The sequence below is a fragment of the Symphalangus syndactylus genome, chromosome 1 (genome assembly GCF_028878055.3).
Source record: "Symphalangus syndactylus isolate Jambi chromosome 1, NHGRI_mSymSyn1-v2.1_pri, whole genome shotgun sequence".
In the NCBI taxonomy this organism is placed as follows: domain Eukaryota; kingdom Metazoa; phylum Chordata; class Mammalia; order Primates; family Hylobatidae; genus Symphalangus; species Symphalangus syndactylus.
In genome coordinates this window covers 69108256-69135798 of record NC_072423.2, presented here as the reverse complement: position 1 = coordinate 69135798, position 27543 = coordinate 69108256, and the positions used below count along the sequence as shown (strand labels likewise).

The 27543-nt window shown below is 38.9% G+C and overlaps 1 protein-coding gene and 1 long non-coding RNA gene across 2 annotated transcripts in view; one reads left to right on the top strand and one right to left on the bottom strand.

The window, feature by feature from the left end:
* MYOM1 (myomesin 1) overlaps nt 1-27543 on the top strand; it is a 181896-nt gene that overhangs the window by 28563 nt on the left and 125790 nt on the right. Inside the window, exons 3-5 of the mRNA XM_055237126.2 lie at nt 1283-1600; nt 22578-22718; nt 27170-27527. Coding sequence (XP_055093101.2) covers nt 1311-1600; nt 22578-22718; nt 27170-27527 — 789 coding nt within the window. The 5' untranslated portion in view covers nt 1283-1310. The remainder of the gene's footprint in view (nt 1-1282; nt 1601-22577; nt 22719-27169; nt 27528-27543) is intronic.
* LOC134736863 (uncharacterized) overlaps nt 1-27543 on the bottom strand; it is a 60690-nt gene that overhangs the window by 17804 nt on the left and 15343 nt on the right. The window contains exons 4-5 of the long non-coding RNA XR_010121266.1: nt 25740-27462; nt 22584-22660 (exon numbers count right to left, since the gene is read on the bottom strand). This is a non-coding gene — a long non-coding RNA (uncharacterized lncRNA). The remainder of the gene's footprint in view (nt 1-22583; nt 22661-25739; nt 27463-27543) is intronic.

Below are 27543 nucleotides of genomic sequence, written 5' to 3'. Positions count from 1 at the left end.
CCAGTATGGAGTGCAGTGGCGCAACCTCAGCTCACTGCAAAGTCCACCTCTGAGTTCTAGTGATTCTTCTGCCTCAGCCACTGGAGTAGTTGGGACTACAGGTGCCCACCACCATGCCAGGCTAATTTTTGTATTTTTAGTAGAGATGGGGTTTTGCCATGTTGGCCAGGCTGGTCTTGAACTCCTGACCTCAAGTGATCTGCCTGCCTCGGCCTCCCAAAGTGCTGGGCTTACAGGCATAACCCACCACGCCCAGCCTCATTACTGGATTTCATGGGCTGGATGGTGCCAGGCACACAGTAGGTGCTGCTAATTATTTGTTGAATGAACACCACATGACTCTCTATCCTTCCACATTCTCCCAAATGAAGTCCCAAATGAAGAATGAAAGGCAGAAAATTAGAAATATGTATTTTGAAGAGTCTGAGGAAAAAACACAATAGCCAGGGTAGAAAAACTTTGTTTTTCTAGGAAAACCTCCTAGACACAAATTTTTTTAAAAAGGGTACAATGACAGGAGGGGCATATCTGAGCTATGAAGTGGAGAGTTTTTTGAATATCCAGTTATGCTAAACTTCATACCCTTTTTGGTTTACTCTTTGGAAAAGATAAGAATATTAATTTTTATTTTATTTTTTTAGACAGTGTCTTGCTCTGTCACCCAAGCTGAGTGCAATGGTCAATCATAGCCCACTGCAGCCTCGAAGTCTTGGGCTCAAGCAATCCTCCTGCCTCAGCCGCCGGAGTAGCTGGGACTACAGACACACACACCACACTCGGCTAATTTTTTCTTTTTGTAGAGATAGGGTCTCACTGTGTTGGCCAGGTTGATTTTGAGCTCCCGGTCTCAAGAGATCCTCGTTGGGATTTCAAGCATGAACCACCACACCCAGCCAAGAGTATTGATTTTTTTTTTTTTTTTTTTTTTTGAGACGGAGTCTTGCTCTGTCGCCCAGGCTGGAGTGCAGTGGCGCAATCTCGGCTCACTGCAAGCTCCGCCTCCCGGGTTCACGCCATTCTCCTGCCTGAGCCTCTCCGAGTAGCTGGGACTACAGGCGCCCGCCACCACGCCTGGCTAATTTTTTGTATTTTTGGTAGAGACGGGGTTTCACCGTGGTCTCGATCTCCTGACCTCGTGATCCGCCCGCCTCGGCCTCCCAAAGTGCTGGGATTACAAGCGTGAGCCACCGAAGAGTATTGATTTTTACACATTGATTTAGATGACTTGTTCCATGGAATTTGTTCCTTAATAAGTCACTCAAAAAGTGTTGTTTTCCTTCAGGTGGCCCGGTTCCTTCAAGGGGCACAGGATGTCTTTGCCTTTTTATCAGAGGTCCCACCAGCACTATGATCTCAGCTACCGCAACAAGGACCTCCGCACCACCGTGAGCCACTACCAGCGGGAGAAGAAACGCTCTGCCATCTACACCCACGGCTCCACGGCCTACAGCAGCCGCTCCTCCGCCGCGCACCGCCAGGAATCCGAGGCCTTCCGTCAGGCGTCCGCCTCCTCCTTCCAGCAGCAGGCCTCGCAGTACGCCCTGAGCTCTGAAGTCAGTCGGAAGGCGGCCTCAGCCTACGACTATGGCTCCTCCTATGGGTATGTCGGAAGCACTCTTCCAACCTTCCAACCTCAGGGAAGAGGCGTGTGCTCTGAGTAACCCTCCCAGTTACTTCTTGTTTTGTTTTGGTTCGGTTTTGGTTTTTTGAGACAGAGTTTCGCTCTTGTTGCCCAGGCTGGAGTGCAATGGCGTGATCTCGGCTCACTGCAACCTCTGCTGCCTCCTGGGTTCAATCGATTCTCCTGCCTCAGCCTCCTGAGTAGCTGGGATTACAGGCATGCACCATCACGCCTGGCTAATTTTGTATTTTTAGTAGAGACAGGGTTTCACCATGTTGGCTAGGCTGGTTTTGAACCCCTGACCTCAGGTGTTCCACCCGCCTGGGCCCTTCAAAGTGCTAGGATTGCAGGCGTGAGCCACCGTGCCTGGCTTCTCCCAGTTACTTCTTAAATACAGCAGCCCTGCATTTCAACCAAATGTGCAGACGGACCTTGTTTGGGAGACCTGGGACTCGTGCCTACCTAATTCCCTTTATTGTCTCTTTTAGCTTCACAAAGAGCTTCGTGTTCTCACAGGCGAGTCTTGCTTGTGTTGCCAATTTGCTATTTCTAAGAGCAGGGAAATTTTGCCACAGGTTACGTTAGCAGCAGCTGGGCCAGAAAAGATCATTTCAGTATTCACAGCGGGTTTCCTTGCGCTCAGAATGTTTCTGCCTAGATGAGAAGCTGATATATACAATTTAAAATTCACAGGGCACAGGAGACTGAACTACTGCAAAGATATATTCTATTAAATATTTTTTCAATATCTAATAGCAAATACTTAAAATTCGGAACTACTATTTTCTTTAGCTCGACCATTTGATAAAAACATGGCCCTATCTCAGTCAGTCTAAGAATAATAGGAACCAACCTGTATTTTGACAAAATTAGGTTTATTGACCCAATGCGATGAAGGAGACTAAACACTAGAGGAAAAAGGGTTATTTTAGGTTTCTAGGAAGAGTGGAGCTTAGATGCAGGTCTGGTCTGCAAAGTGACCCCAGGGTGCTATTTCTTTGGAAACAATAAAGTTAATGTGGATTGTTGCATCCCCAAGCCCCTTATCTGGGACTTCTCACCAGAAGTGGAATTGAGGCTGCTTCTCTGCTTCAATGAAGCAACTAAGATCCTGTAGGCAAGAGTGAGATGTTTTATTCTTACTGATATAATTTTAAACAGCAAGCTCACTGATGTCTTTGATATTAGAGAAGAAAGTTTCTCAGTGGATCTATAGTCACTCAAAGAAGGAGGTTACCATGACACTTTACAACAGCAATGTTCCTGGGAGAAATGTCATTTCCTGTTCACTTTGCAGTTGGCTTATCTGTGTCTGCTGTTTCAGCCTGATGAATGTTGGGCAGATATTTACTTTCTCAGTCCAAGGCAAGTTTTATTTTCTTCATATTCAGAATGAAATATTTCATGGAGATTGAAAAACACTTGCAAGATACATGTGACTTTTATTTAAAATCTATCTGGTCCACAGAAAAAAATTGCTGATCTTCAAAACATAGACATTTCTGGGCTATGTGGTCGATAACCACCTGCTGCCTCTAATCCTCTTCTCCAAAGTATCTGGCATAGGTTGCATTTTTTGCTATAAACTTAACATACTTTTCAGGCTTACAAAATTTAAGTCCACAAAATATCTGGTAGGGCAACTAGAAGAGCTGTTTTCTCTGGGAATCTAAAATGTTATTGAGAAAATAGTAGAGTGGTCGGTTTAACTAGAAGTGAAGCATGCTTCCAAAGGCAGAAATTCCTAAATCCCTGTTGGGTTTGAGCAGCACCTGATCTACAGCTATCATTTTATCAGTGATGGTGGCCTCCTGGGAGCTTCTGCTGGATTCAGTAACAGAGCCAGACTCTGCTGGGGTTTACCTGGAGTGTATGATGGCAACACTCTGAAATTCCATTAAAATGGAACAGGATCACTTCGCAATCTCAATTTCATAGGTCATATTCTGCCGTGGGATATTCGTAAGGATCACATTGGCTGCAGATATGGAAATACTGTCACTGAGGTGAATTCATTTCTTTTAGCACTTGCCTCAAACGAACTGCCTTCCAAATAAAAGCTGGGAGGAATTAATACCATATGTATATGACAGCCTCAATTTGTTTCCCTGAAAAACTTTCTGCAGATATGCTTAAGAACCTCATTTAGGAAAGTACATGTAATAGAGAAAGATTACATTTTAAATATCCATTTTCCTGAACTGTTTGTGCTAGGTTTATAGAAGATGGGCATTTTCATTATAAGGCAGTTGTCAATGTAACTCCTTGTGTACTTATTTCATTTCCCCAGTGCTGTAGAATCTAGAGTTTTATGAATTTGTATTTTTAAAGGATCTTTATTTACTCAACTGTATTGCAAAATTTTATATTAAAATTATTTTAATTTTATACAAATCCTTTTAGCCACATATGCAATATTTATATTTATTCATAATATGACATATCATTAATAATTAAACCTTTGAGCAAATTTTATTGTGAAAACATGTGCTCTATATAATCCTCAGGAGACTTATCCATTTTGGCCATCAAGAGCCTTAGATAATAAACTTTCTCTAGCGAATGGAACTGTAATTATTTTTCTATGTTCAAACTCATTACTTTTTCCTTCCTACTATGTATATATTTTTGTAGGTAGGTATTTATTATGGCTTGCTATGTTTGAACAACTTAAACTTTTTGGTAGAAGCATGCTGACCTAGAAACAAGAGGGGGGAAAATGCCAGTATGTTTTCCTTTGAATAATTCAATGTGAAAGACAAAGAAAGCCAACTCAATCCTGAAGGTATTTTAGTCTTTCTTTTTTTAGACCTAGAACACAGGTGCAGATAATATTTTTTGAACACTTCAAAGTCTTCATAATTCCTTTAGGTTGTATTTTAGCTTGCTCAAAATGAAGCAACTTTTTCCTGCTAAATGAAAGCATTCTCTTTGGACTGTGAACAGCGTTGTTGATTAAAACTCCTGGGGTTGGAAATGCACCTCTGTGGAGTGTAAAGTGCTCGGCTTGGTCTATTTTTAGATCTGCTTTGTAGTTAGACCTCCAGGGTTAAAGTGGAAACTATGGAGAGTTACATGTGCTCAGGGCTTGGCTGACCTTAGTGAGTCTTAGGAACAATGACTAGTTTAGTGTCAGTGCGCTGGCAGTACAGATCAGTTACCAATTGTATTCTGAGCCAAGGGCTATAAAGTAAATTCTGGACGGTTTACTCCAAATGCCTTTGTTCTTGGTCACAGTGGGAAAAATAAAGAAAATAATTTAGGAAAACAAACTCTTAAAATGACAAGATTACTGTTTCATGCTAATAATCAACTAAATATCATTAGGATTAAAGGAGCAGTATTACTTATGACCACATTGCAACCATTAGGCAAGGGTTCTTAACCTCTGTCCATGAATGGTTTCAGTAGAGTCTTGGATCTGAAATTATATGCAAAATTATATGCAAAATCCAATGCAAAATTGGATCTGAAATTATATGCAAAACAGATGAGAATTTTTCTGGAGAGAGGGACTGCAGCTTTCATCGGATTTTCAGGGAGCTCCGTGACTCAGCAAAGGTCAGAACCATTGCTCTAGAAAGTCTAAAAATGAATAACAGAGAGTCTAGTGTATGACCTGAGGACCTCTTTCCTAATGCCAGTGTTATAAGGACTTTGGATGAAATAAGGCAGATGTTTACAGAAAAGGTGGTATTATGGAAAGCAGGGACCTTCCATTCTTGCAAGTAAGCTGGATCATACATTAAGATGAAAATAATTTAAAAAGAATGTTTTCTTATTCTTGTAAGTAGAATGAATAGCTTACAAGAATGAATAGCTTACAAAAACCAGAGAACAGCACAGCAGGTTTCTTAGGTTGTGGGAAGATTTAGAGTTGTTCCTCAACTTTCCATGGCAGCAGTAGACATTTAGTTGTCTTATTCTAAACAGATTAAAATTCAGCCTATATGACATAATTCAGCATTGCATTCTGTATACCACTGAGTCTTTACAACAGCCCTGAGCAGTAGAAATGTTTATCTTCATTTTACAAATGAGAAAATTGTAAACCAAGGAGTTTAAATGACTTTTCTTCATTACACTAGAAAGTAGCAGAGTAGTTATTTGGACCCTCGTCATACCCAAGTCCCCACCCTTTCCACGGGCACCCGATGCCAGTTACAGTCAGCAACTCCCCTTGATCATACACCACTGGGTTTTCCTTGAAGCATCAATATGTAGTTTTGCATTGTGCTTCCTTTGATTTAGCCTTCTTCTAGAGAAGCTATTGAGTCCAAAATAACCAAGATTTACAGCAGGGAACAGTAGATAGAAGGACACAAATTCTAACAAAGAAAACCCAAGGAGTGTCCATGAATGCCAAGCCTGGGACCTTACAGACACTTTAACTCACCATTTAGAATCAGACATAGATATTTGCAAAGGACTCTAAGAGACAGCAGTTTGGGGATGAAAATACTGAGGCTTGAGTGACTTTTCCTGGGCACCCTAACTTTAAACCATGCTCCTCACCTATCCCTATGTCACATTGATCAACCACCCCCACTCCCACGTGTCACCCAGATTATAACCTCTTGAAACTACTAGAGTTGGTGAAGACCATGCTAACATTCAAAGCAGTTATAATTCAGACAGAAGATACCAATGCTAAAAATAGAGACGACTAAACACAGCAGAGAGCAGAGAACTTGAAAGCTTTGTCCACCTCCTACCCCAATATCCTTTCAAAATGTGTTACCAAAGAAATCTGCCTTGTGGACACTTTTGTGTCCTAACCTCAGCTATGAGCTGTAGATTCATGTCATTTTTCTACATATCTATTTCTGTAAAATGAGGAAAATGACTGTCCCTCATGTTGTGAGGTCGGAAAGAGATAATCATGTAAGATGTTGAGTGTGGTGGCTGGCACAGGGGGAACACTCAGGTTTAGGCATTATGAGTCATTCATTCAATAAATATTTACTGAGCGCTAAGCACTGCTCTAGGTGCTTGGGATAAATTACTGAGCACATTGTATTGAATTCTGTTCTATTAAGTAGAATTATATTTTATACCAGAAGGTAACACATGTTATAGAAACAATAAGAAACAGAGCAGGGTAAGAGAGATCAGGGACGTGGGCCAGGAGTGCAGGTTAGAATTTTCAAGAGGGCAGTCAGGCCTTGTTGAGAAGGTGATATCTGAGCAAAGAAATGAAGTAGCTCAGAGAGTTAGCCATGAGGTTATCTGGGTAAAGGTACACCAGGCATCAGGGACAGCCACTGCAAGGCCTTACAGCACAGAACAGCATCGAGGCCCATGCGAGGGAATGGGGGAGTGATGGATAGTGCAGGTGGAGAGGATGTCAGAAAGGTGATGGGTTGGGCAGGACTGATCATGGAGGGCCTGTGGGCCACTGAAGTGAGTTGATATTCTGAGTTAAAGAAGGAATCCATGAGTTTTGAGCAGAATAGCGACATGCTGTGACTCAGTGGTAACAGCATCACTGTGACTGTTGCAGAAGCAAGTTCCCTTGTTAGGAGGCTAATGCTGTAGTCCAGCCAGGGCCAGATGTGCAGTAAGAGCGGATGTGTGAGCGGTGGCCAGATGTGAGGATCTACTGGTTATGGCTGAGTTCTGAATTCCGTCAGATTTCTCCCAGAGCTCCTCAGCACCCTTAGCCAGGGAGTTTTGAGGCTGTGAAATGGTCTGTGGAGATTTTGTGCATACAGTGAATCTTCTGAGACTCTCTTTAGGTGGTATGATGACAGTAAAACCATTCACTTGTTCCCCATTTTCCCAGATTCCATCTACATCGTGTCAAATAAATGCCTTATTCTTTTGTTAGTGTTTTTCTGGTATTTAATAAGAAAAGCATCTTGAAATAACCATAGTTGTATGGAGACTCAAATCCATCTGGAGACTGAAGTGGCTGAATCTGAATAACAAAAAATATTGAGCCAATTGACTGTTACTGGAAATGAAATTTGCTTAGGAAGCTGCTGATAGTCTGGGCACAGTGGCTCATGCCTGTAATCCCAACACTTGAGGAAGCCAAGGCAGGAGGATTGCTGGAGCCCAGGAGTTTCAGACCAGCCTGGGCAAAATAGTGAAACCTTGTCTCTATTGTTGCTGATATATCAAGGTTTTACATTTTTTCCTTTAGAAATGATTTTATTGCTTCTTCTCTAAATAAAATTTTAATTATTATATATAAGAAAAAAGCATCATAGTTCGTGGGTAACAAAAATCAATACAATATTCTAGGGTTTGTCTTCCACTATTTAAATACCAACAAAATGATGAGCCACATTATTTCCTGTACGGTAGAAGTTCAGAGGGAAATATCTATGAAAGCAGAAAAGCCAGAGTTACTTTGTTTAAAAGGCTGTTGCATTATGTTTTTTTTTTAATAGATGGGGTCTTGCTCTGTTGCCCCGGCTGGAGTGCAGTGGTGCAATCTCAGCTCACTGCAACCTCCACCTCCTGGGCTCAGGCAGATCCTCTTGGCTCAGTCCTCTCAGCCCGCAAGGGGTTGGAACTACAGGCGTGCGCCACAATGCCTAGTTAATTTTTGTATTTTTTGTAGAGACGGAGTTTCACCATGTTGCTCAGGCTGGTCTCAAACTCCTGAGCTCAGGCAATCCACCCACCTTGGCATCCCAAAGTGCTGGGATTACAGGTGTGTGCCACCATGCCCGGCCTGTTGCATTATGTTCTGAATCGCAAAGACCAACCCTAAATCCAAGAAGAGTGGTCCTCTCTATGTACCAGCCTCCTGCTCCAACTCCCTCAGCTGTAAACACAGGGAGTGAGAGCTAGGATTCTCACTCCTGGTAACAACAGGTTCACATAATTGGCAATTTATAGATCCGTAGAACTGTGGAATGTTAAAGCAAGAAAGGACCAAAAGGTCATATAATTTAAGCCCCTCCTTTCATAGATATGTGGACTGAGGCCCAGAAAGATGTGGTTCCTTCTTTGCCTGCTGTGCTTGACTCTTTTATCAGGCTCTCATGCAGCCTAAATGAAGTTGAGATGGCACCAGATATACCCAGAATGGCATAGTCTTCCCTAGGCAGGTGAATCATGCTGTGAGAAGGAAGGCATGTCCTTTCTTAGAGTGGAGTAGAATGAGTCAGCCAGAGGCGGAGGAAAGGCAAAGCTGCTACCTCCCTGGGCTCAGAGGTGAAACATTTGCTCTGTCCCTGCAGGCCCTTGGCCTCCATAGAGTCGGCACTGGCCAGGTAGTGAGGTGTAACTGAGCTTCCACAGAGAGACCTCTGGACTCTGGAAGCCCAAGGGTGCCTTTGCAACAGGCTTGAGGTTTCCCACAGCCATCTTTTAGATGAAACAAGAAAGCAAGAGTAAGGTAACTTTCATGCAATGTCTAGTCAACCCCAGTGACCATCCCAAAGTAGAGTGGGATGTTGGTGTCTGGGAAGCTTTATAAATAAGTTAATAAGACCTGCTTTGACCAACCCTGGACACCTCAGTTCACAAAGAAACAACCTTAGACTTCATAAGGCATCTCCTCATACTATTGTCAAGTGTCTTTATACTATGATATCTAGGAAATATGGGGCAAACTCTTTTACTCCTGTTTAAAAACCATAATCTAGTCTGATTAAATTCACTTATGGAATAGTCAGAAGTGAATAAAAACTGAAGGATGTATATAGATAAGAACCATAAGATATTTAATTCTCTCAGAATTTTACACATCCACCTTTTCTAGAACACATGAATATTTTACATTCCTAGGGCATTTGTTTTTATATCATGTACTGTGTAAAGTTACTGAAAAAGCAAATAAAATGTTACATATCAATGGAAAGTTAAATCACGAAAAAAATAAAGCAATCAATTAAACGAAAAAATGGTGGTTATATTCCTATTTAAATAGTTTTTTTAAAGAAAAAACTAAAAGCGAGATATTTCTGTGGCTAAGAGTAAAACGAACAGAAGAGATTAGTGTAAGATAATGCAAAAAAAAATTAAAATACAAAGGAAAGTTATTTATTTTAACATCATAATATTTATTATGATGCTACCTGTGGGTAAATTTCAAGGATCATGTCGATTTAACTAAATTCATGTTTGTACCATAAGAAACTGTTCCTGAAAAGTGTATTAGCAAAAAGAGGACTCTTTTCAGCTTCCTACTTGTCCGCGAACTTTGAGGTTCTCCTGAAACCTCCATGTGTGTCAAGATTGGGAAATGGGAGAATCAAGAATCAGTAGGTGTTAGGCCACCGGAATTGCCTTTATCAAAGGAGGAGCACAAAACCAAGCTGCTGTCAATCAAAAGTAGGTCCAAAACAATGTTTTCACAAAAGTCCAAAGAAAAGTATCATTTTTCAGGTTTTGCAAAGAGGAAATTGTGGCCGACAGAAAAGTAGACAGTAGAAAAGAGAATGCAAATTCCCAGTGACTCGGCACAGGGTCTGGAAGATGAGAGACGTTAATTCAGATGCTGAAGCCCTGTGGAGGAGCTGCTAACTGGAGCAAAGACAGCCCAGAAGAGGCCCAGAAAAAGCTGACCCACAGTTTAAAAACATGGCCTCTTTCCCTCTTCCAATAAACAGCTGAGCCTTTTGCATATATGTGAGCAGTACTGAGCTGTAAATATATGTAAAGATGAAGTTTTTAAAGGAACATTGTTAGAATAGAAAAAATGAATTCAGCTCTTTTGTGGCCACTCAGTAAAGCCTAATGACAACATATAGATAAGTCAGCATTAAAAACAAAGCTTTTCATCCTGGGATGTCCTACCCATCTTTCAATGTCCGGCTCTTCCACAAAGGATTCCCTTATAACCCCAGACAGAAACTCGCTCTCGAGTGTGTGAATTCACATTTTGTTTGCACTGGCCTTTGTGGTTACTGGCCTTCCTTCTTTGTGTTCTTCCATCCTTTCTTCCTTGATTGACATAATATATTTACTCCTTTACTAGACTGTAAAGCTCTCAGAAGATAAGGGTTTTACATTTATTTTTGTATCCTGCTCCTACTCCAGTGCCGATCACAGTATGTTGCACACAGTTGATACTCGATAATTTTTTTTGTCGAATAAATGAAATTGCTACAGAATGTTAAGAAATAAACCTGTGAGGATTTCAGTGGTATTATAACATATAACATGTTATATATATACATTGTGAATGATTGAACAAGGATATTGTTCAATAATGTTTGAAATAAACTTTCTCATGCACTTTCTGAAATACCAGCTGGGTTGTATGCTAAGTTTACATTTAACTCTATAAGAAACTACCCAATGGTTTTCCAAAGTGGTTGTACTGTTTTACCTTCCCACAAAAATGTATGGGGATTCTAGTTTATCCACATCCTTGCCAACATTTATTATTTTCTGTCTTATTTATTATAGCCATTATAATGTGTGTATATTAGAGTTTTGTTGTGGTTTTGATTTGCATTTGCTTAATGACCAATTTTGTTAACCATCTTTTTTGCATTTAGCAGCCATTTCTGTGTCTTCTTTAGTGAAATGCCTATTCAAATCTTTTGCCCATTTTTTAATTGGATTTTTTTCTTATTGAGTTGTCATAGTTATTTAAATGGTTTGGATACAAGTCCTTTATTAGATATGTTTGCAAATACTTTCTCATATTCTGTGCCTTGTCTTTTCCTTCTCTTTACCACAGTGTCTTTCCAAGACCAGAAGTTTTTAATTTTGATGAAGTTCAGTTCAACAATTTTGTTCTTTTCAAATCATGCTCTTGGTATTATAGCTAAGAACTCTTTGACTAAGTCAACACCTTAGGGACTTTCTCTGATCTTTTCTTCTAAGAGTATTATCATTTCAGCACTTACATTTAGAACTGTGATGCATTTTGAAGTAACTTTTTTTGTATAATATTGAGTAAAGCGCTAAATTTGTCCTTTCACATATGGGTGTACAGTACACTGATTGCCCCAGCACCGTTTATTAAAAAGATTATCCCTTCCCCCATTAAATTTCTTGATACCTTTACCAAAAATCAATTGACCATAAATGTAGAGGTTTATTTCTGGACTATCAGTTCTGTTCCATTAATCTATATGCTTGTTCTTATACCAGTACCATAGTGCTACTGTTGCTTTATAAAAAGTTTGAAACTGGTGAATGTAAGTCCTCTTAGTTCTTCTTTTACAATATTGTTTGCCTATGTAGTTCCTTCGTATTTCCATATAAATTTTAAAATCACCTTGTCAATTTCTACAAAGAACAAAGTCTACTGGGATTTTGATTAGGATCATGTTGAATCTGTAAATCGATTTTGAAAAAAATGTATCATTTTAATAATGTTGAGTTTTCCATTCCATGAACATGAAATACTTATTTATTTAGTTGTTCTTTCACTTATCATAATAATGTTTTGTAATTGTCGATGTACAGGTGTTACACTTCTTTGTTAAAGTTATTTCTTAGTATTTTATTCTCTTTGATGCTATTGTGAATGGAGTTGTCTTAATTTAATTTTTGGATTATTCATTGCTAGTATATGGAAATATAATTGATTTTTGTGTTTTGATTTTATATCCTATGACCTTGCTGAACTCATTTATTAGTACTAACAATTTTTGTGTGTATTTTTTAGGATTTTTCTAGACATAGGATTATATCATCTGTAACAAAAGGTAGATTTACATCTTTTCAATTTTTAAAAAATTAATTACCCTGACTAGAACCTCCACTACAATGTTGAACAAAAGTGGCAAGAGCAGATCATTGCCTTGTTTCAGTCTTAAGAGGAAAATATTTGGTTTTTACCATTAAGTGTGATATTAGGGGTAGATTTTTCATAGATGACCTTTATCGGGTTAAGGAAGTTCCCTTCTATTTCTATTCTATTGAGAGTTATTAATAAGAATGCTGACTTTTGTCAAATGCTTTTTCTGCATCTATTGAGATGATAGTATGGTTTTTGCTTTTTATTGTATTAATATGGTATATTACACTGATTGATTTTCATATGTTAAATGAATAACCTTGCATTTCTGGGGTAATCTTCACTTGGTTTTATATGTTGCTGGATTCCATTTCTTAATATTTTATGGAGGATTTTTGTGTCTCTATTTATGATGGATATTGGTCTGTAGTTTCCTTTTATTATAATGTCTTTGTTTGGCTTTGATATCATGTAATACTGACCTTGTAGAATGAGTTGGAAAGTGATCCCTTCTCTATTTTTGGAAAAAAAAAAGAGAAATGATTGGTATTATCTCTTTAAGTATTTGATAGACTTCATTAGCGAAGCTATTTGGGCATGGACTTTTCATTGTAGGAAAATTTTAAATTACCAATTCGAGTTCTTTACTTGTTATTGATCTCTTCAGATTTTGTAATTTGTTCTTGAGTTAGCTTTAGTAATTTGAGTCTTTATAGGAATTTTCCTATTTTGTCTAAGTTGTCTAATTTGTTGGCATAAAGGCATCTACATTATTTCTTTGTGAGCCTCTTAATTCCTATAAGGTTGTTAGTGATGTCTCTTCTTTCATTCTTGATTTTAATAATTTGTGTCTTCTATTATTTATAGTCAATTTAGTGAAAGCCTTACTAATTGTCATGATCTTTTCAAAGAACCAACTTTTGTTTCATTAATTTTATTGTTTTTCTGTTTTCTTTTTCATTTATGTCCCCTCTAATCTTTATTATATTGCCCTTCTGCTTGTTTTGTGTTTAGTTTTATCTTTTTCTAGCTTCTTATGATGGAAGCTTAAATTATTAGTTTGAGACCTTCTTTTCTAATATAAACACTTAAAGCTATGTATGTCCCTCTAAGTACTGCTTTAGCTGTATCCCATTTATTTTAAAATAAGTTATGCTTTTGTTTTTATATAGCTCGAAGTATTTTCTAATTTCCTCTGTGATTTCTTTTTGACCAATAGGTTATTTAAAAGTATGTTGTTAATTTCCTTATATTTGAGAATTTTCTAAATTTTTTTCCATTGTAGATTCTTGTTTAATTCTTCTGTTATCTGGGGATATATTTTCCATGATTCTAGCTCTTTTAAATTGATTGAGATTGTTTTGTGGACTACCATATGAACCCTCCTTGAGAATGTTGAAAAGAATAAGTATTCTGTTGTCCTTGGGTAAAGTACTCAAGAAAGATCAGTCACGTCAAGGTGATTGATACTGTTTTGCAAGTATTCTACGTTCTTGATGATTTTTAAAATCTAGTTGTTCTATCAGTTATTGAGTGTGGAATATTGAAGTCTCCAACTATCATTTTTCAGTTTTATATTTCTTTTAATTCTGTCATTTTTGCTTTATGTATTTTGGGGATCTGTTGTTAGGTGTATATACATTTACAATTATTATGTTTTTCTGAGAAATTGACCATTTTATCATTATGAAATATTCCTCTTTGTCTCTAATAATATTTCTTGATGTAAAGTATATTATGTTTTATATTAATATAGCTTACCATTTGCATGGTATATCTTTTTTATCCTTTTACTTTAACAAATGTGTCTTTAAATTTAGGGTGTGCCTCTTGTGGCAGCATATAAGTGGATTAGTTGAATCTTTTTTTTTCCATTCAGTCTGACAACCTCTGCCTGTTCCTTGGAGTTTTTTATTCCATTTACATGTAATAAAATTACTGATATGGTTGTGTTTATGTCTGCCACTTTTTTTAGTATATCTCATATCTCTTTAATTACTCCTTTATTGCCTTATTTTGTATTAAATGGAACTTTTTAGTGTATTGTTTTAATTCTTTTGTTTCTTGACTATATTCTTTGAGCTATTTTCCTAGGGATTGCCTTAGGAATTACAATATACATATTAACTTATTTCTATCTACTTCAGATAATATATACTCACTGAATACCAGTAAACATAGAAACTTTCCTCTAATATAGCTTCATTTCCTTCTCCCTCCTTTGCACTATTGTCAAGTATATTACAACTATGAATGTTGTAAGCCCAACAACACAAGGCAATGAGCATTTTATACAATATTATATCTTTTAAAGAATTTAAGAGAAGGCTGGGTGCAGTGGCTTACATGTGTAATTCCAGCACTTTCAGAGGCCAAGGTGGGTGACTCACTTGAGCTCAAGCATTTGAGACCAGCCTGGGCAGCATGGTGAAATCCCATTTCTACAAAAAATACAGAAATTAGCTGGGCATGGTGATGTGTGCCTGTAGTCCCAACTACTTGAGAGGCTGAGGTGGGAGGATGGCTTGAACCCGGGAGGTGGAGGTTACAGAGTTAGACCATGCCATTGCACTCCAGCCTGGGTGACAGAGCAAGACTCTGTCTCAAAAAAAAAAAAAAAAGAATTTAATAGAATATATATGTAAAAATTTACATACATATATGTGTATAAGCTTATATACATACAAATTTATATACATATGTATGTATAAACATATACATGTATGTGCATATACATGTGTGTATGTGTATGTACACACACTGTCTTTTGTATTTACCCAATTATTTACTTTCTGGTTGTTCTCCATCTTTTTGTGTGGGTTTAAATTACAATTAAATTACCTTTAGTCTTTTTTTTTTTTTGAGACAGAGTCTCACTCTGTCGCCAGGGCTGGAGTGCAGTGGCACGATCTTGGCTCACTGCAACCTCTGCCTCCCAGGTTCAAGCGATTCTCCTGCCTCAGCCTCCTGAGTAGCTGACATTACAGGAGTGCACCACCATGCCCGGCTAATTTTTGTATTTTTAGTAGAGACAGGGTTCCACCATGTTGGACAGGCTGGTCTCAAACTCCTGACCTCAAGTGATGCACCCCCTTCAGCCTCCCAAAGTGCTAGGATTACAGGTATGCGCCACTGTGCCCAGCTGGATATAGAATTCTTGATTAACATTGTTTTTCAGCACTTAAATATGTCATGTCAGTGCCATTTTTCCTGATGAGAAGCCTACTATTAACAGTATTATTGTTCCCCTGTGTGTAAAGAATCATTTTACTCTTGATGCTTTCAAGGTTTCTCTCTGGCTTTGACTTTCAACAGTTTGACTTCGATATTTCCAGGTCTATGTATCTTTTTCTGTGTTATTCTACTTGGGTTTTTTGAGCATCTTGAATCCATAGATTAGTATTTTCATCAAATTTTGGAAGCTTTAGTCTATTATTTCTTCAAGTATATTTTCCTGCCCTTTCTCTCTCTCTTCCCTTTCTGGCACTGCCATTACTCATATGTTAGTATGTTTGACATTGTCTCACAGGTTTCTGAGGCTCTTTTAATTTTTCTTTATTCTTTTATCTCTTTGCTTTAGAATGGGTAATTTCTATTTTCAGCTTTATTGATTCTTTCTTCCCTTATCTAACATCTGCCGTTGAGTCCCTCTAAGAAATTTTCATTTGTTATTGTACTTTTTAACTCCAGAGTGTCCTTTGATTTTATTTTATAATTTATATTTCTTTGTTGACATTCTGTATTTGTTGAATCATTGTTGTAATACATTCCTTTAACTCTTTAAACATGGTTTCCTTCAGTTTTTGAACATATTTATAATTGCTACTTTGAAGTCTTTGTCTGCTAAACCCAACATCAAGGACAACCCAGAGACAATTTTTGTTTACTACTATTTTCCCATTGGTGTGGGTTACATTTTCCTATTTCTTGGCATGTCTCATAACTTTTATTGTTGTTAAAAATGGGACATGTCAGATAATATATTGTTACAATTCTGAATTCTGAATTTTCCTCAGAGTGTGTTGTTGCTGTATTTTGGTTTTGTTTTTTGTTTTTTGGGTTTTTTTCTGTTTGTTTGTTTGTTTGTTTTCAGCTGGAGTCTCGCTCTGTTGCCCAGTCTGGAGTGCAGTGGTGTGATCTCAGCTTTGTTTAATAATTTGGCTGGACATAACTTGTAGAATCTCTTTAACTACTGTGTGGCTGCAGGTGTGTCTGCTCAGCTTTGTTTTTGTTTTTTAAATTCTTGTTCTCATTTTTAAGCCTGAATTCCTAGGAATCACACTGTGTTTGCGTAGATTAATGGCCAATGAGTGGTCAGACATTGTGCCCAAACAGCTCAAGACAGTAAATCTTCCACCCTCTGGCAGTAGATCTGAGTGTGTGTTGGGGAACACAGCTAAAGTGTGCAGGTAATTTTTTTTTTTTTTTTTGAGACGGAGTCTCACTCTGTCACCCAGGCTGGAGTGCAGTGGCATGATCTCAGCTTGGTGCAACCTCCACCTCCCGGGTTCAGGTGATTCTCCTGCCTCAGCCTCCGGAGTAGCTGGGACTATAGGCATGCGCCACCGTGCCTAGCTAATTTTTGTATTTTTAGTAGAGACAGGGTTTCACCATGTTGGCCAGGATTGTCTTAATCTCTTGACCTCATGATCCACCCACCTCGGCCTCCCTAAGTGCTGGGATTACAGGTGTGAGCCACCGTGCACAGCCTGTGTGCAGGTAATTTTTAAGTAAGTCTGGTTTTGCTTGATTCCAGGCTCTCTTGCCTGTCCTCTGCACACGTGCACAGGATTACAGTCAGCCAATGATGTGTGGAAAACTTGGCCCTCTCCAATTTTTCCCACACATATATGTATGGAGAGCTTATGAAGGACCCTGTGACTACCTTATTTTCCAGATCTTCCTGGTAAATTTCTGGCTGATCTACCAATCTGCTGCTTGCCCCAAGCCTGACTGTAACCTCAGGCTAGCTGAGCTGCTGGTCTTCCCTTGTTTGTTTGCCACCCAGATTGCTACTGTTATTCACAGTGCTGCTGGATGTGGGGTTTTATCATATTGTGCCCCAAATCAAGTCAGTCTTCCCTGGCTGCTCCTTTTCATGCCTTTTCTCATCTTGGTTGAACTACCTTATGGACTAAGCTGGGGGTAAGGGATGGGAGAAGCCTAGGCAGGAATGACACACAGACTCCCGCTGCTCATACGTGAAGTTCAGTTGTTTGTTTGTTCTATGAATAGCCAATTCTCAGTGTAGTGTATGCCTTTGATTGATTTTCAGAGCCCTGATTGGTTATTTTTGACAATGTGTTGTATATCATCACTGCTTTGGGGAGAGGAACTGAGGAACTACTCCTTCCACCATACTGGAAGTCCCACCTCTGCATCGGTCATTTTTAATCATTCCTCAGCTGATTCTGATGTGAAACCAGGGTTGAGAATCCTTGAGCTAGGGTTTTATTACAGGAGAATAAATCTTTTTTTCTTCTTTTTTGAGACGGAGTCTCTCTCTGTTACCCAGGCTGGAGGGCAGTGGTGCGATCTTGGCTCACTGCAACCTCCCTCTTCCGAGTTGAAGCAATTCTCTGCCACAGCCTCCTTAGTAGCTGGGATTACAGGCGCCTGCCACCACGCCCAGCTAAGTTTTGTATTTTTGGTAGAGACGGGGTTTCACCGTCTTGGCCAGGCTGGTCGTGAACTCCTGACCTCGTGATCCACCCGCCTCGGCCTTCCAAAGTGCTGGGATTACAGGCGTGAGCCACTGCGCCTGGTCATAAATCTTTATTTCACTTCATTTAATAAACATTTATTGAGTTATGCCAGGCACTAGGCACAGTGCTGAGAATATAAAGATCACTGAGACCATCCCTCTTCTGGAGTAGTCACAGGCAGTGGGAAAGACAGAGAAACCAATAATGCAGCCTAACCCTGAATACATAAGGATGGGTGATGCTGGCTTTGGTAGCACGGTCAGCGGAGACAATGCCCACAGTTCATCCTTTCTCTGAAACGTGCTGATAGGCTGTCAGAATGTTTTCAGAAAGTAACATAGCCATTAAGCAGATCTATACTTCTCATAAGCATGAACACATTTATTCATCCTAGTGAACCTGGAACAATTTCCCCAAATTATATGGTGATTATAAACATAACTTTAAGGGGCCAGCATTTTACTTATGTTCAGTTTAATGAGGTTTTTTGTGCTTTATTTTTAGCTGTAACTGATGATTTCATAACTTCAATTTAGGTGAATAAATTCAGGGAGAGCAAATCAACATCAAAGTCATCATGGGCAGTATGACATGGTTTTATGGTCTGCAAACTGGGGAGTCCACAAAGGCAAGCCATTGGAGTATAGAATGAAATAGTAACATTTCTTCTTTTTTTTTTTTTGAGACAGAGTCTTGCTCTGTCCCCCAGGCCGGAGTGCAGTGGCGCAATCTCGGCTCACTGCAAGCTCTGCCTCCCAGGTTCACGCCATTCTCCTGCCTCAGCCTCCCGAGTAGCTGGGACCACAGGCACCCGCCACAAGGCCCAGCTAATTTTTTGAATTTTTAGTAAAGACGGGGTTTCACCAAGTTAGCCAGGATGGTCTAGATCTCCTGACCTCGTGATCCGCCCGCCTCGGCCTCCCAAAGTGCTGGGATTACAGGCGTGAGCCACTGCGCCCGGCCTTAACACTTCTTTAAAAAAAAAAAAAAAAAATCAAGCATGGTCTTCAGTGTTTTTCTATTGGCTGAATGCTTCATAAAATGAGACTATTTATACAGTAGTATATGGATAGAACTTATAAATAAACATATATAGGTAGTACGCCCCCAATTTTTTGTAATTGAGAGTACTTGATCATAAAAGTTGGAGATCCCAGCACTTTGGGAGGCCGAGGGAGGCGGATCACCTGAGATCAGGAGTTTGAGACCAGCCTGGCGAAACTCCGTCTCTACTAAAAAGTACAAAAATTAGCCGGGCATGGTGGCGTGCGCCTATAATCCCAGCTATTCAGGAGGCTGAGGCAGGAGAATTGTTTGAACTCGGGAGGCAGAGGTTGCAGTGAGCCAAGATCGCACCATTGCACTCCAGCCTGGGTGACAGAGTGAGACTCCGTCTCAAAAAAAAAAAAAAAAAAGAAGTTGGAGATGACTGGTATAGTGTAAAGAACACTAACCTGAAAATTAAGAAGAGATGAATGCTAGTCCCAGTTCACCACCAACTCACTGTGTGAGCATGGGTGAGTTGCAAACACTCTCCAGGCTTTGCTTTCCACATCTGTCAAATCAAGGGCCTGGTATAAATATCCCCGAGTCCTCTTTCAGCTCTGAGATTCTATAAATGGTTTTGTTCTTGCTTTTCCTGTTATGAAGCTGAACAAGCAGGGGGTTATAATATTTTCTATTCAGTATTTGAATTAGATGCAGGTGTAAGTCTACTTCTGAGTTCCTGGAATATTTCTGGAGAGTACATTTTGTACCTTGGCTACATCTCTTCCCTGTGGTGCTACCAGTCATAGATGTATGTGATAATGTCCTACACACTAGGATATGTATTTAAAATCTGTTAACTGTAGACATATTAACAAGGACTAGCATAATTGGTGGGGGAGTACAAAAAGATGTACCTAGATATAGATACAGCTGCAGGCTGATAGATACCTGCGCGCACACACAATTAACCCTTGCCTTTTGCTTAATTTGATTGCTTTCATCAAAATTCAGAAAGCTTCAAGATTTAAGCTAAGTACATTAAAAAACACTACATGTAGTTTTAATAGGTAAAGACTGACAGCAATCCATACATATTAAGTTTGGTATCTACTCAGAAACTGAGTTGTTGGCCTATTTTCAAAATTTAAATACGTAAAAGCCCAAGGGGTTAGCAAGCCCTTATTTAGCTCTTTGATTTAAGATCAAAGAAATTTAAAATCTACATATTCTATGTAACTCCTCTAGAAACATTATTCAACTTTAAAATTTGATAGAGTAAGTTGTTGGACTTCAGAGTTCATGGATCATGACAAAATAGACTATGGATGGTTTTTCTTAAGATAATTATGCTTATTATAACACAGTCACTTTCTTTAAAGTTTGTGTCTATCTGATTTAGTTTTGTTTGCTAGCCTCAATAAATAAATGTCTTAGCATTACTAAATCATCAGTTCGCATGGTATTTTAACATCTAATTCTTCAATACTCTTTATTAGAAATCAAAGGCTTGAAGAAATATTAGCATAATAAAAGTGGAGATCTTGAGTTTTCTAAGCAGTACTATATAACACAACATCATAATGCTTTTTAAAAATTCTTCTGTTCCAAATGAAATATGAAGTGGAAGCTGATGAAAGTGCCATGAGTCTTTAGCATAAAGTTCAACTATTAAAAATCAGCTCCTACATTGGAAGGACATACAAGAAAAAAAAAAAAACAGCTCCTGTGATTTGCTTGTGAGAATGGAATACTCATATTATGGCACATTCTATGTAATAAATGCATTATTTTAAGAATTTGTCTTACAGGATAAATGACAGAAAAAGGGGCAATGCAATGAAAAGAATAACAAATCATAGCTATTTTGATGTAAATAAATGTCAAGAAATAATGAGCTCATGAGAATATGACTGTAGCCACTAGAATGGAAGTAAAGAGAGAAAAGCAAAAGCAGAAAAACAGGAGAGAAATTGGAAATTCAATTGTTCTAGAAACGGGGGAAAAAATGAAACTCTTAAGCCCCATAAGTATGTTATTTTGGATGCTAATGGAATAAAGAGGTGAGGGAAAATACCACTTTAAACTTAGACCTGTATAAGCACAGCCTGTACTCTGTGACCTGCTGGGGTATAGAATGCAGTCATTTTGCTGCTGCCCAGGACAGCCGGCCAGGAACAAATGTCACCCTGGCTTCCAGTTGGTAACCAATCCACAAGCTTGAATTCAAAGTTCTAACCTTTAGTTTTAATGCTCATCATAGAAAAAGAGATGGATATTCCCCACTGGGGGAGGGGGTAGATAGTGGGGAAGGAAGAGTTTGGCCATTTCCATGCGACCTCCCCAGAGGATTCAAGGGGCCGCTGCCTGCTCTGCATGTCAAAGCCCTGTGCTGCTTGTTTTCTCGCATCGTCATATATCCATTTTGTACCATGTATGTGCTTGGCCTCTCTTCTGCTTTTGATTAGGTAATCCCTTTTGCTTTTTCAAATGATTTTCGAAGATTACGAAATGGTCAAGGTTTGGATGGTTTGGAAGGTTTTTCTATTTCAAATGGGCAGCTTGGCTTTTCCCATGCCACAATACCCCTATTCACCTTGTCTTTAGAGATTCTCTAGACAGGGGCTTTTAAAAAATATATTAACTTTTTTTTTTTTAAGAATGGTTTCAAATTTACAAAATGATTACAAGGATAGTGCAGAGAGTTCCCATACAGACCCCTATTGTTAACATCTTTCCTTACTGTGTAGATCAGGACTTTTAGCCCCAAGTTCATGGATTGACTTGAGGGAGTTCATGAACTTCTGAAGTTTATGCCAAATTGTATATGTTTGTATAAAAATGCATTTCATTTCATTCAAGAACTATATAAATTAAGACTATTCTTTTCATTTCATCAGTCCTTTTTCTCTATCTCTGCTCTCATGTTTTCCACTTCTCTAGTCAATTTTTTGGTTTATTAGAACACTAACTACCTCCAAGTGCACATTGGTACCAGTGTGCATAGGAAGACAGAACTGATCAAAGGCTTCTTTATCACACCCTTGTGAATCACTGAGTCAACTGGCATCGTGTGTTCCCATAAAATATATTAACTCTATTATTTAATAAGCCCCATGTCCCTTCAAAGGCAGGAGTTGCCTATAATACATAAAGGTCTCAGTGTAAACCAACGGTCCTACATCAGAATGAACCTATCTAGAAAAGTGTGCATTTTAAATAAGCTCCCAAAAGAATTTGGATGCACTATGTATCAAAACCATTTATATAGACTGCCTAAATTTCCAACACGACATTAACACAAAAGGGCATTTAGAACTATCATAAAAGCATCACTCTTTTCCCTTGAGACTTTAAGTTGGGGAAAAAGCCATGCAATTACTGTAGCCATAAAATTATTATCACTATTTTTCTTTTCTGTCTGTATAGAATCCATTATTTGAAATCTTCCTAACTCTACTTTAATTGTAAAGATAAGAGATAATTGTAACATTAGAGATCTAGGATTTGGTAAAATTTCTCCCAGGTTAAAACTTCCTATATCAGTATTTTGAATATTGTAAATGCCTTTTTTTGTTACTGTCTGATGTTAGGTGGTTTATTTCAGACTTACAGATTCCAGTCTGCTGTTAGATGATTATTCATCCAAGTTGAGCCCCAAACCAAAGAGAGCCAAACACAGCCTTCTGTCTGGAGAAGAGAAAGAAAATTTGCCCAGTGACTACATGGTACCCATTTTCTCAGGACGGTGAGTGTGCTTTTTCTTCCTGGCTTTAATTATTAAGAAGTATATAGTAAGTGCTATAGGAATAGCAGATTATAGTCATAATTGCTGTGGACAGATTATAGAAGTAGCAGCTAACATTTATTGAGCACTAGTTAGATCATAGTAAAAGCAGCTAACCTTTTATTAAGCACTTACTATATACTGATTGAGTAAGATCTGAGGAAGCTCGGAACCCTGCACTGAGAGAGATGTGTTAATTGTGTTAAAAGGGACTTCCTTTTCAGAAATTTTGCCATCACGTGGGATGGCTACATGACAAACAAGAATGATCAGAACTTAATGCTGCTTATAAAACTAGCTGGAATGGGAAGTGGATCCTGGGATGCTAGTGATTGGACAGGACAGCCAGAGTAAAAAGAAAGCTTCAACAACTACAAAATGTTGGGTGAATTTTTATTATTGCGTGTATATATATATATGTATATATATATTTATGTATTTGAGGTAGGGTCTCACTCTGTTACCCAGGCCTGCTTGGGCTCCCAAAGTGCTGGAATTACAGGCATGAGCCACCACACCTGGCCTGGGTGAACTTTTAAAAAAAACCCAAGATGACACGTTTAGGTAGCTGAAAAATATGTTGGTTATCAGTATGGTTTTAATTATTATTCACTGGGGGAAAAAATCTCATCATAATTTGAATGCCTTGTTCAATGGGAAATAGATTGCTATTTACTTTGAGGTAAACTTCAAACAAAATAATCACTAAATCACAAGTCTGTGTGATGCCAATTTTCTATCTTTATTACATAAACATTATTTTTGAGCAGTAATAATATTCAAAGGAATTCTTGAAAGGAAACTTGTCCTGGACACCAAGATTGAAGCTCGGCAGGAACTTTATGGTTCATCTCCTGTTTATTTCTCTTTGAACAGAGAGTTAGTCCCATAGCTCAGGTGACACTCAAAATGAGGCCATCCTCTAAGAGCAAATGTCATGGAAAACTAGATCCTCTTGGAAGTCAGGAAATAATTTGGTTGTGATTGATGGTGACCTACTTCTGTTGCCTGTGTTTTTCTTTCCATTGCCCTCTGACAGTTCCTTTCTGACTTGTGTCAGAGGCTAATGTCATAATTGCTCTGAACCCAATTAGGAAGGTAAAGGGATAAATAACATTCTGTTTTTAGCTTTTTATCTGATATCTTTGCTATCTCTGATTTTTTTAAGTGAACTTTCCAGACAAACACGCTTTCACTGCTAAGTATGCATGCCCAGCCTTTTGACCTCTTCACAGTAGCTTAATGTAACTCGCATTCCTTATAAGAGATGGTAGGCTAGAGCAGTAAAGTCTTTTGTCTCCAGTATTTTTCCCACTCTGTTTCAAAAAATCATTTAAAAACCACATCAGCTTAACACCAGCCTATGTGACATGACTCCACCTGGCAGGGAACAAAATGAAGCTTCTTACTCCTAACATCTTCTCCCTGCTGTGTCCACACCAAACTATTTGTCTCTTCCTGGCCAATCCCAAGAAGTGACCATTTACCAAATAAACTGTGATAAAAGAAGATGTGAGGCCAGGCACGGTGGCTCACACCTGTAATTCCAGCACTTTGGGAGGCCAAGGCGGGCGGATCACAATGTCAGGAGATTGAGACCATCCTGGCTAACATGGTGAAACCTGGTCTCTACTAAAAATACAAAAAAATTAGCTGGGCGTGGTGGCGGGCACCTGTAGTCCCAGCTACTGGGGAGGCTGAGGCAGGAGAATCGCTTAAACCTGGGAGACGGAGGTTGCAGTGAGCTGAGATCACGCCACTGCACTCCAGCCTGGGCCACAGAGTGAGACCCCATCTCAAAAAAAAAAAAAAAAAAAAGATGTGAAGAAAAATTGATCTTCTAGGCTTTATTTCTAGTTCTCCATTATATCTTATATGGTGTCATCACCTATACTCTGTTACTATGTCGAAAATAACATTTCACAGTGGTTTTGGCAGTATTAACAATTTGAGGAGAGGATGGAAAAGAAATGAACATCTGTTGAGTGTCTATTATTATTTGCTGGGACTCACGCAAGGTGCTTTATATAAACCATCTTGCTAAATTCTCCATACAACCCACAACCCTGCAGAGATATTAATATATCAACGTTTTGGACAAGGAAATCATAGCAGAGTGACTTGCTGAAAGCTGCATGCCTGAGAGGGAAAGAATTGAAAGTCCCACGTAAGCCTGGCGAATGCAGTGGACATGCCCTCTGCACTCACAGTGTGCTTCTGGAAAATGCCATTTCCTCTGCATGGCACCTGAAATTTCCACTTACATTCCAATAAATCGAGTAAACTTTGTGTCAACAAGAGATTTTTGAATTGAGACTGTCAGAGATTCGCAGAGTACTGGGAGATTTTAAATTTATTTTTACTTTGTAGTAGTGTACTTTTGTCAACATGTTAGCCTCACAGTTTGGCTTTTGTGTCCAGGTTATAGAAGGGTTTACTTAAAGGAGAATATCCCTATTGCCTGGGTCTAACATACTTTTTAAGTGTAGTTGAGTTCTCGTGTGAAATAATTAGGTTTTTTTTTGAAGTTTAGCTTCTTTGTCAATGGAAAAGGCAGGGAGACTATCACTTCATTTGACCCTCTAGAGCTGTGCCAACATATCCAGTATCAGTAGTAATGAGAACTTAAACATAAAGTTCTCTTACTTGGAGCCTGGGGCAAGACTAGCACTGAATATGATCCATCATTACATGAATTGAAACAGCTCACAAAGCTCATTTCACATCTCTCTATTGTATATTGACTTCCATAGAGAATTCCAAGCAAATTCTCCTGATGGTTTGTTTTGTATTCAGTTAGTAATTCATTCACTTCCTATCTTGTTCAAAAAAGAATGACAGGTTATTATGTGAGGACACCAAGCTAAAAATCTTTCATCTTCCTCCTCCCCCCCCAAATAATAATGGACATATTACTAACGTCCATAGTAGGGATTAGCTTATTAATATTTACAGAGAGAAAAAAACTTAAAATTTACTCACTGCATTTAGTCAGAAACAACGTGGACTCACCTCGTCTGCCAGATGTTTTAGCAATAGTCCATGAGAAACCCCAATCTTGGCAAATGTGGAATCTTATTCCTCAGCAAGGGGCATAGATTTAGATGTCAGGAACTTGCTAACACAATGGCAGCATTTGTTTACATTCTGAAGTAATCATTCTTAGAATGCACGATTCTGACTTAAGAGGTCTAAGGAGACTCAATGTCAAGAGAATCTTCGACGTAATCAATACACTCTCTCACTAAAACATTTGAGGGGGTTTACAACAAAAGGCATTGAAATACGTTAAAATAATTCAAATATTTTTAAACAATATGAATAAATCACAGCACAGATTCTATCATAAACTGCCACAGTAGACATTGCACTTGGGATGTTACCACTCCCTTACTATCGTCATCAAATATGAATAATAACGAGTCACACTTATAAACGTCACCACTTCCATCACGAGTTTGATAATTTCTTAGTATATAGTATAGGTACACACATAGTATATGCACATACAATATGTATTATCTTAGAAAGAAACCCAGTAGGCATAAGGAACCTCATGTAAATTCAGAGCTTATTCATACATGTAACAACTCCAGGCAATGCATTACATCAGCAAAGTGACAGAACCCAGATCAAGCTCCTACTCATGTATCAGGGTCACAGGCACACAAACTAGATCTCATTTGACAATATGGTTTTTCTGGAAAGGAACCATAATCTTTTATTTTAAACAAAATCATGTTTAAACACACTAAGACAACCAATGAGACGACCTTGGCCAAGTTATCCAACTTATCTGAACCTTGTTACGATATATTTAAAACAGCAATAATAATTTATCTTGGCAGGGCACGGTGGCTCACGCATGTAATCCCAGCACTTTGGGAGGCCAAGGCTGGTGGATCACCTGAGGTCAGGAGTTCGAGACCAGCCTGGCCAACATGGTGAAACCCTGTCTCTATTAAAATTACAAAATATTAGCCGGGCATGGTAGCAGGAGCCTGTAATCCCAGCTCCTTGGGAGGCTGAGGCAGGAGAATTTCTTGAACCCAGGAGGCCAAGGTTGCAGTGAGCTGAGATCACACCACTGCACTCCAGCCTGGGCAACAAGAGCGAGACTCCATATAAAAAAAAAAAAAGTTTATCTCATAAGGCTTGTATGGGGATGAAACAAGATAATGTATGTGAAAAGCACCAGGGCCATTATAGGTGTTATTATTGTTGTTATTTGTTAAGGCAAGGAATACTTCTGTACATGAAGCGTCAGCTTCTGATATACCTTCTTTTCTATATCGGGTTTTCTTTTGGTGCAGGATATAGTGTCTGAGGTGTGGTACTTTGAACTTAGTAAAATTACTCAATCTTATCACTGCCATCCACAACATCTACATTTTGCCATTATTGTGTTTTAGTCAAAAGCATGTCAGTGGAATTACAGATACAGAAGAAGAAAGAATTAAAGAAGCTGCTGCTTATATAGCCCAGAGGAATCTTCTTGCTAGTGAGGAAGGAATCACAACATCTAAACAGTCCACGGCATCTAAGCAGACCACGGCATCTAAGCAGTCCACGGCATCTAAGCAGTCCACGGCATCCAAGCAGTCCACAGCATCCAGGCAGTCCACAGCATCCAAGCAGTCCACGGCATCCAGGCAGTCCGTGGTTTCCAAACAGGCCACATCCACTCTTCAACAGGAAGAAACTTCTGAAAAGAAGTCAAGGAAAGTTGTGATTCGAGAAAAGGCAGAACACCTGTCCCTAAGGAAAACAGTAAGAAAAGACAGTT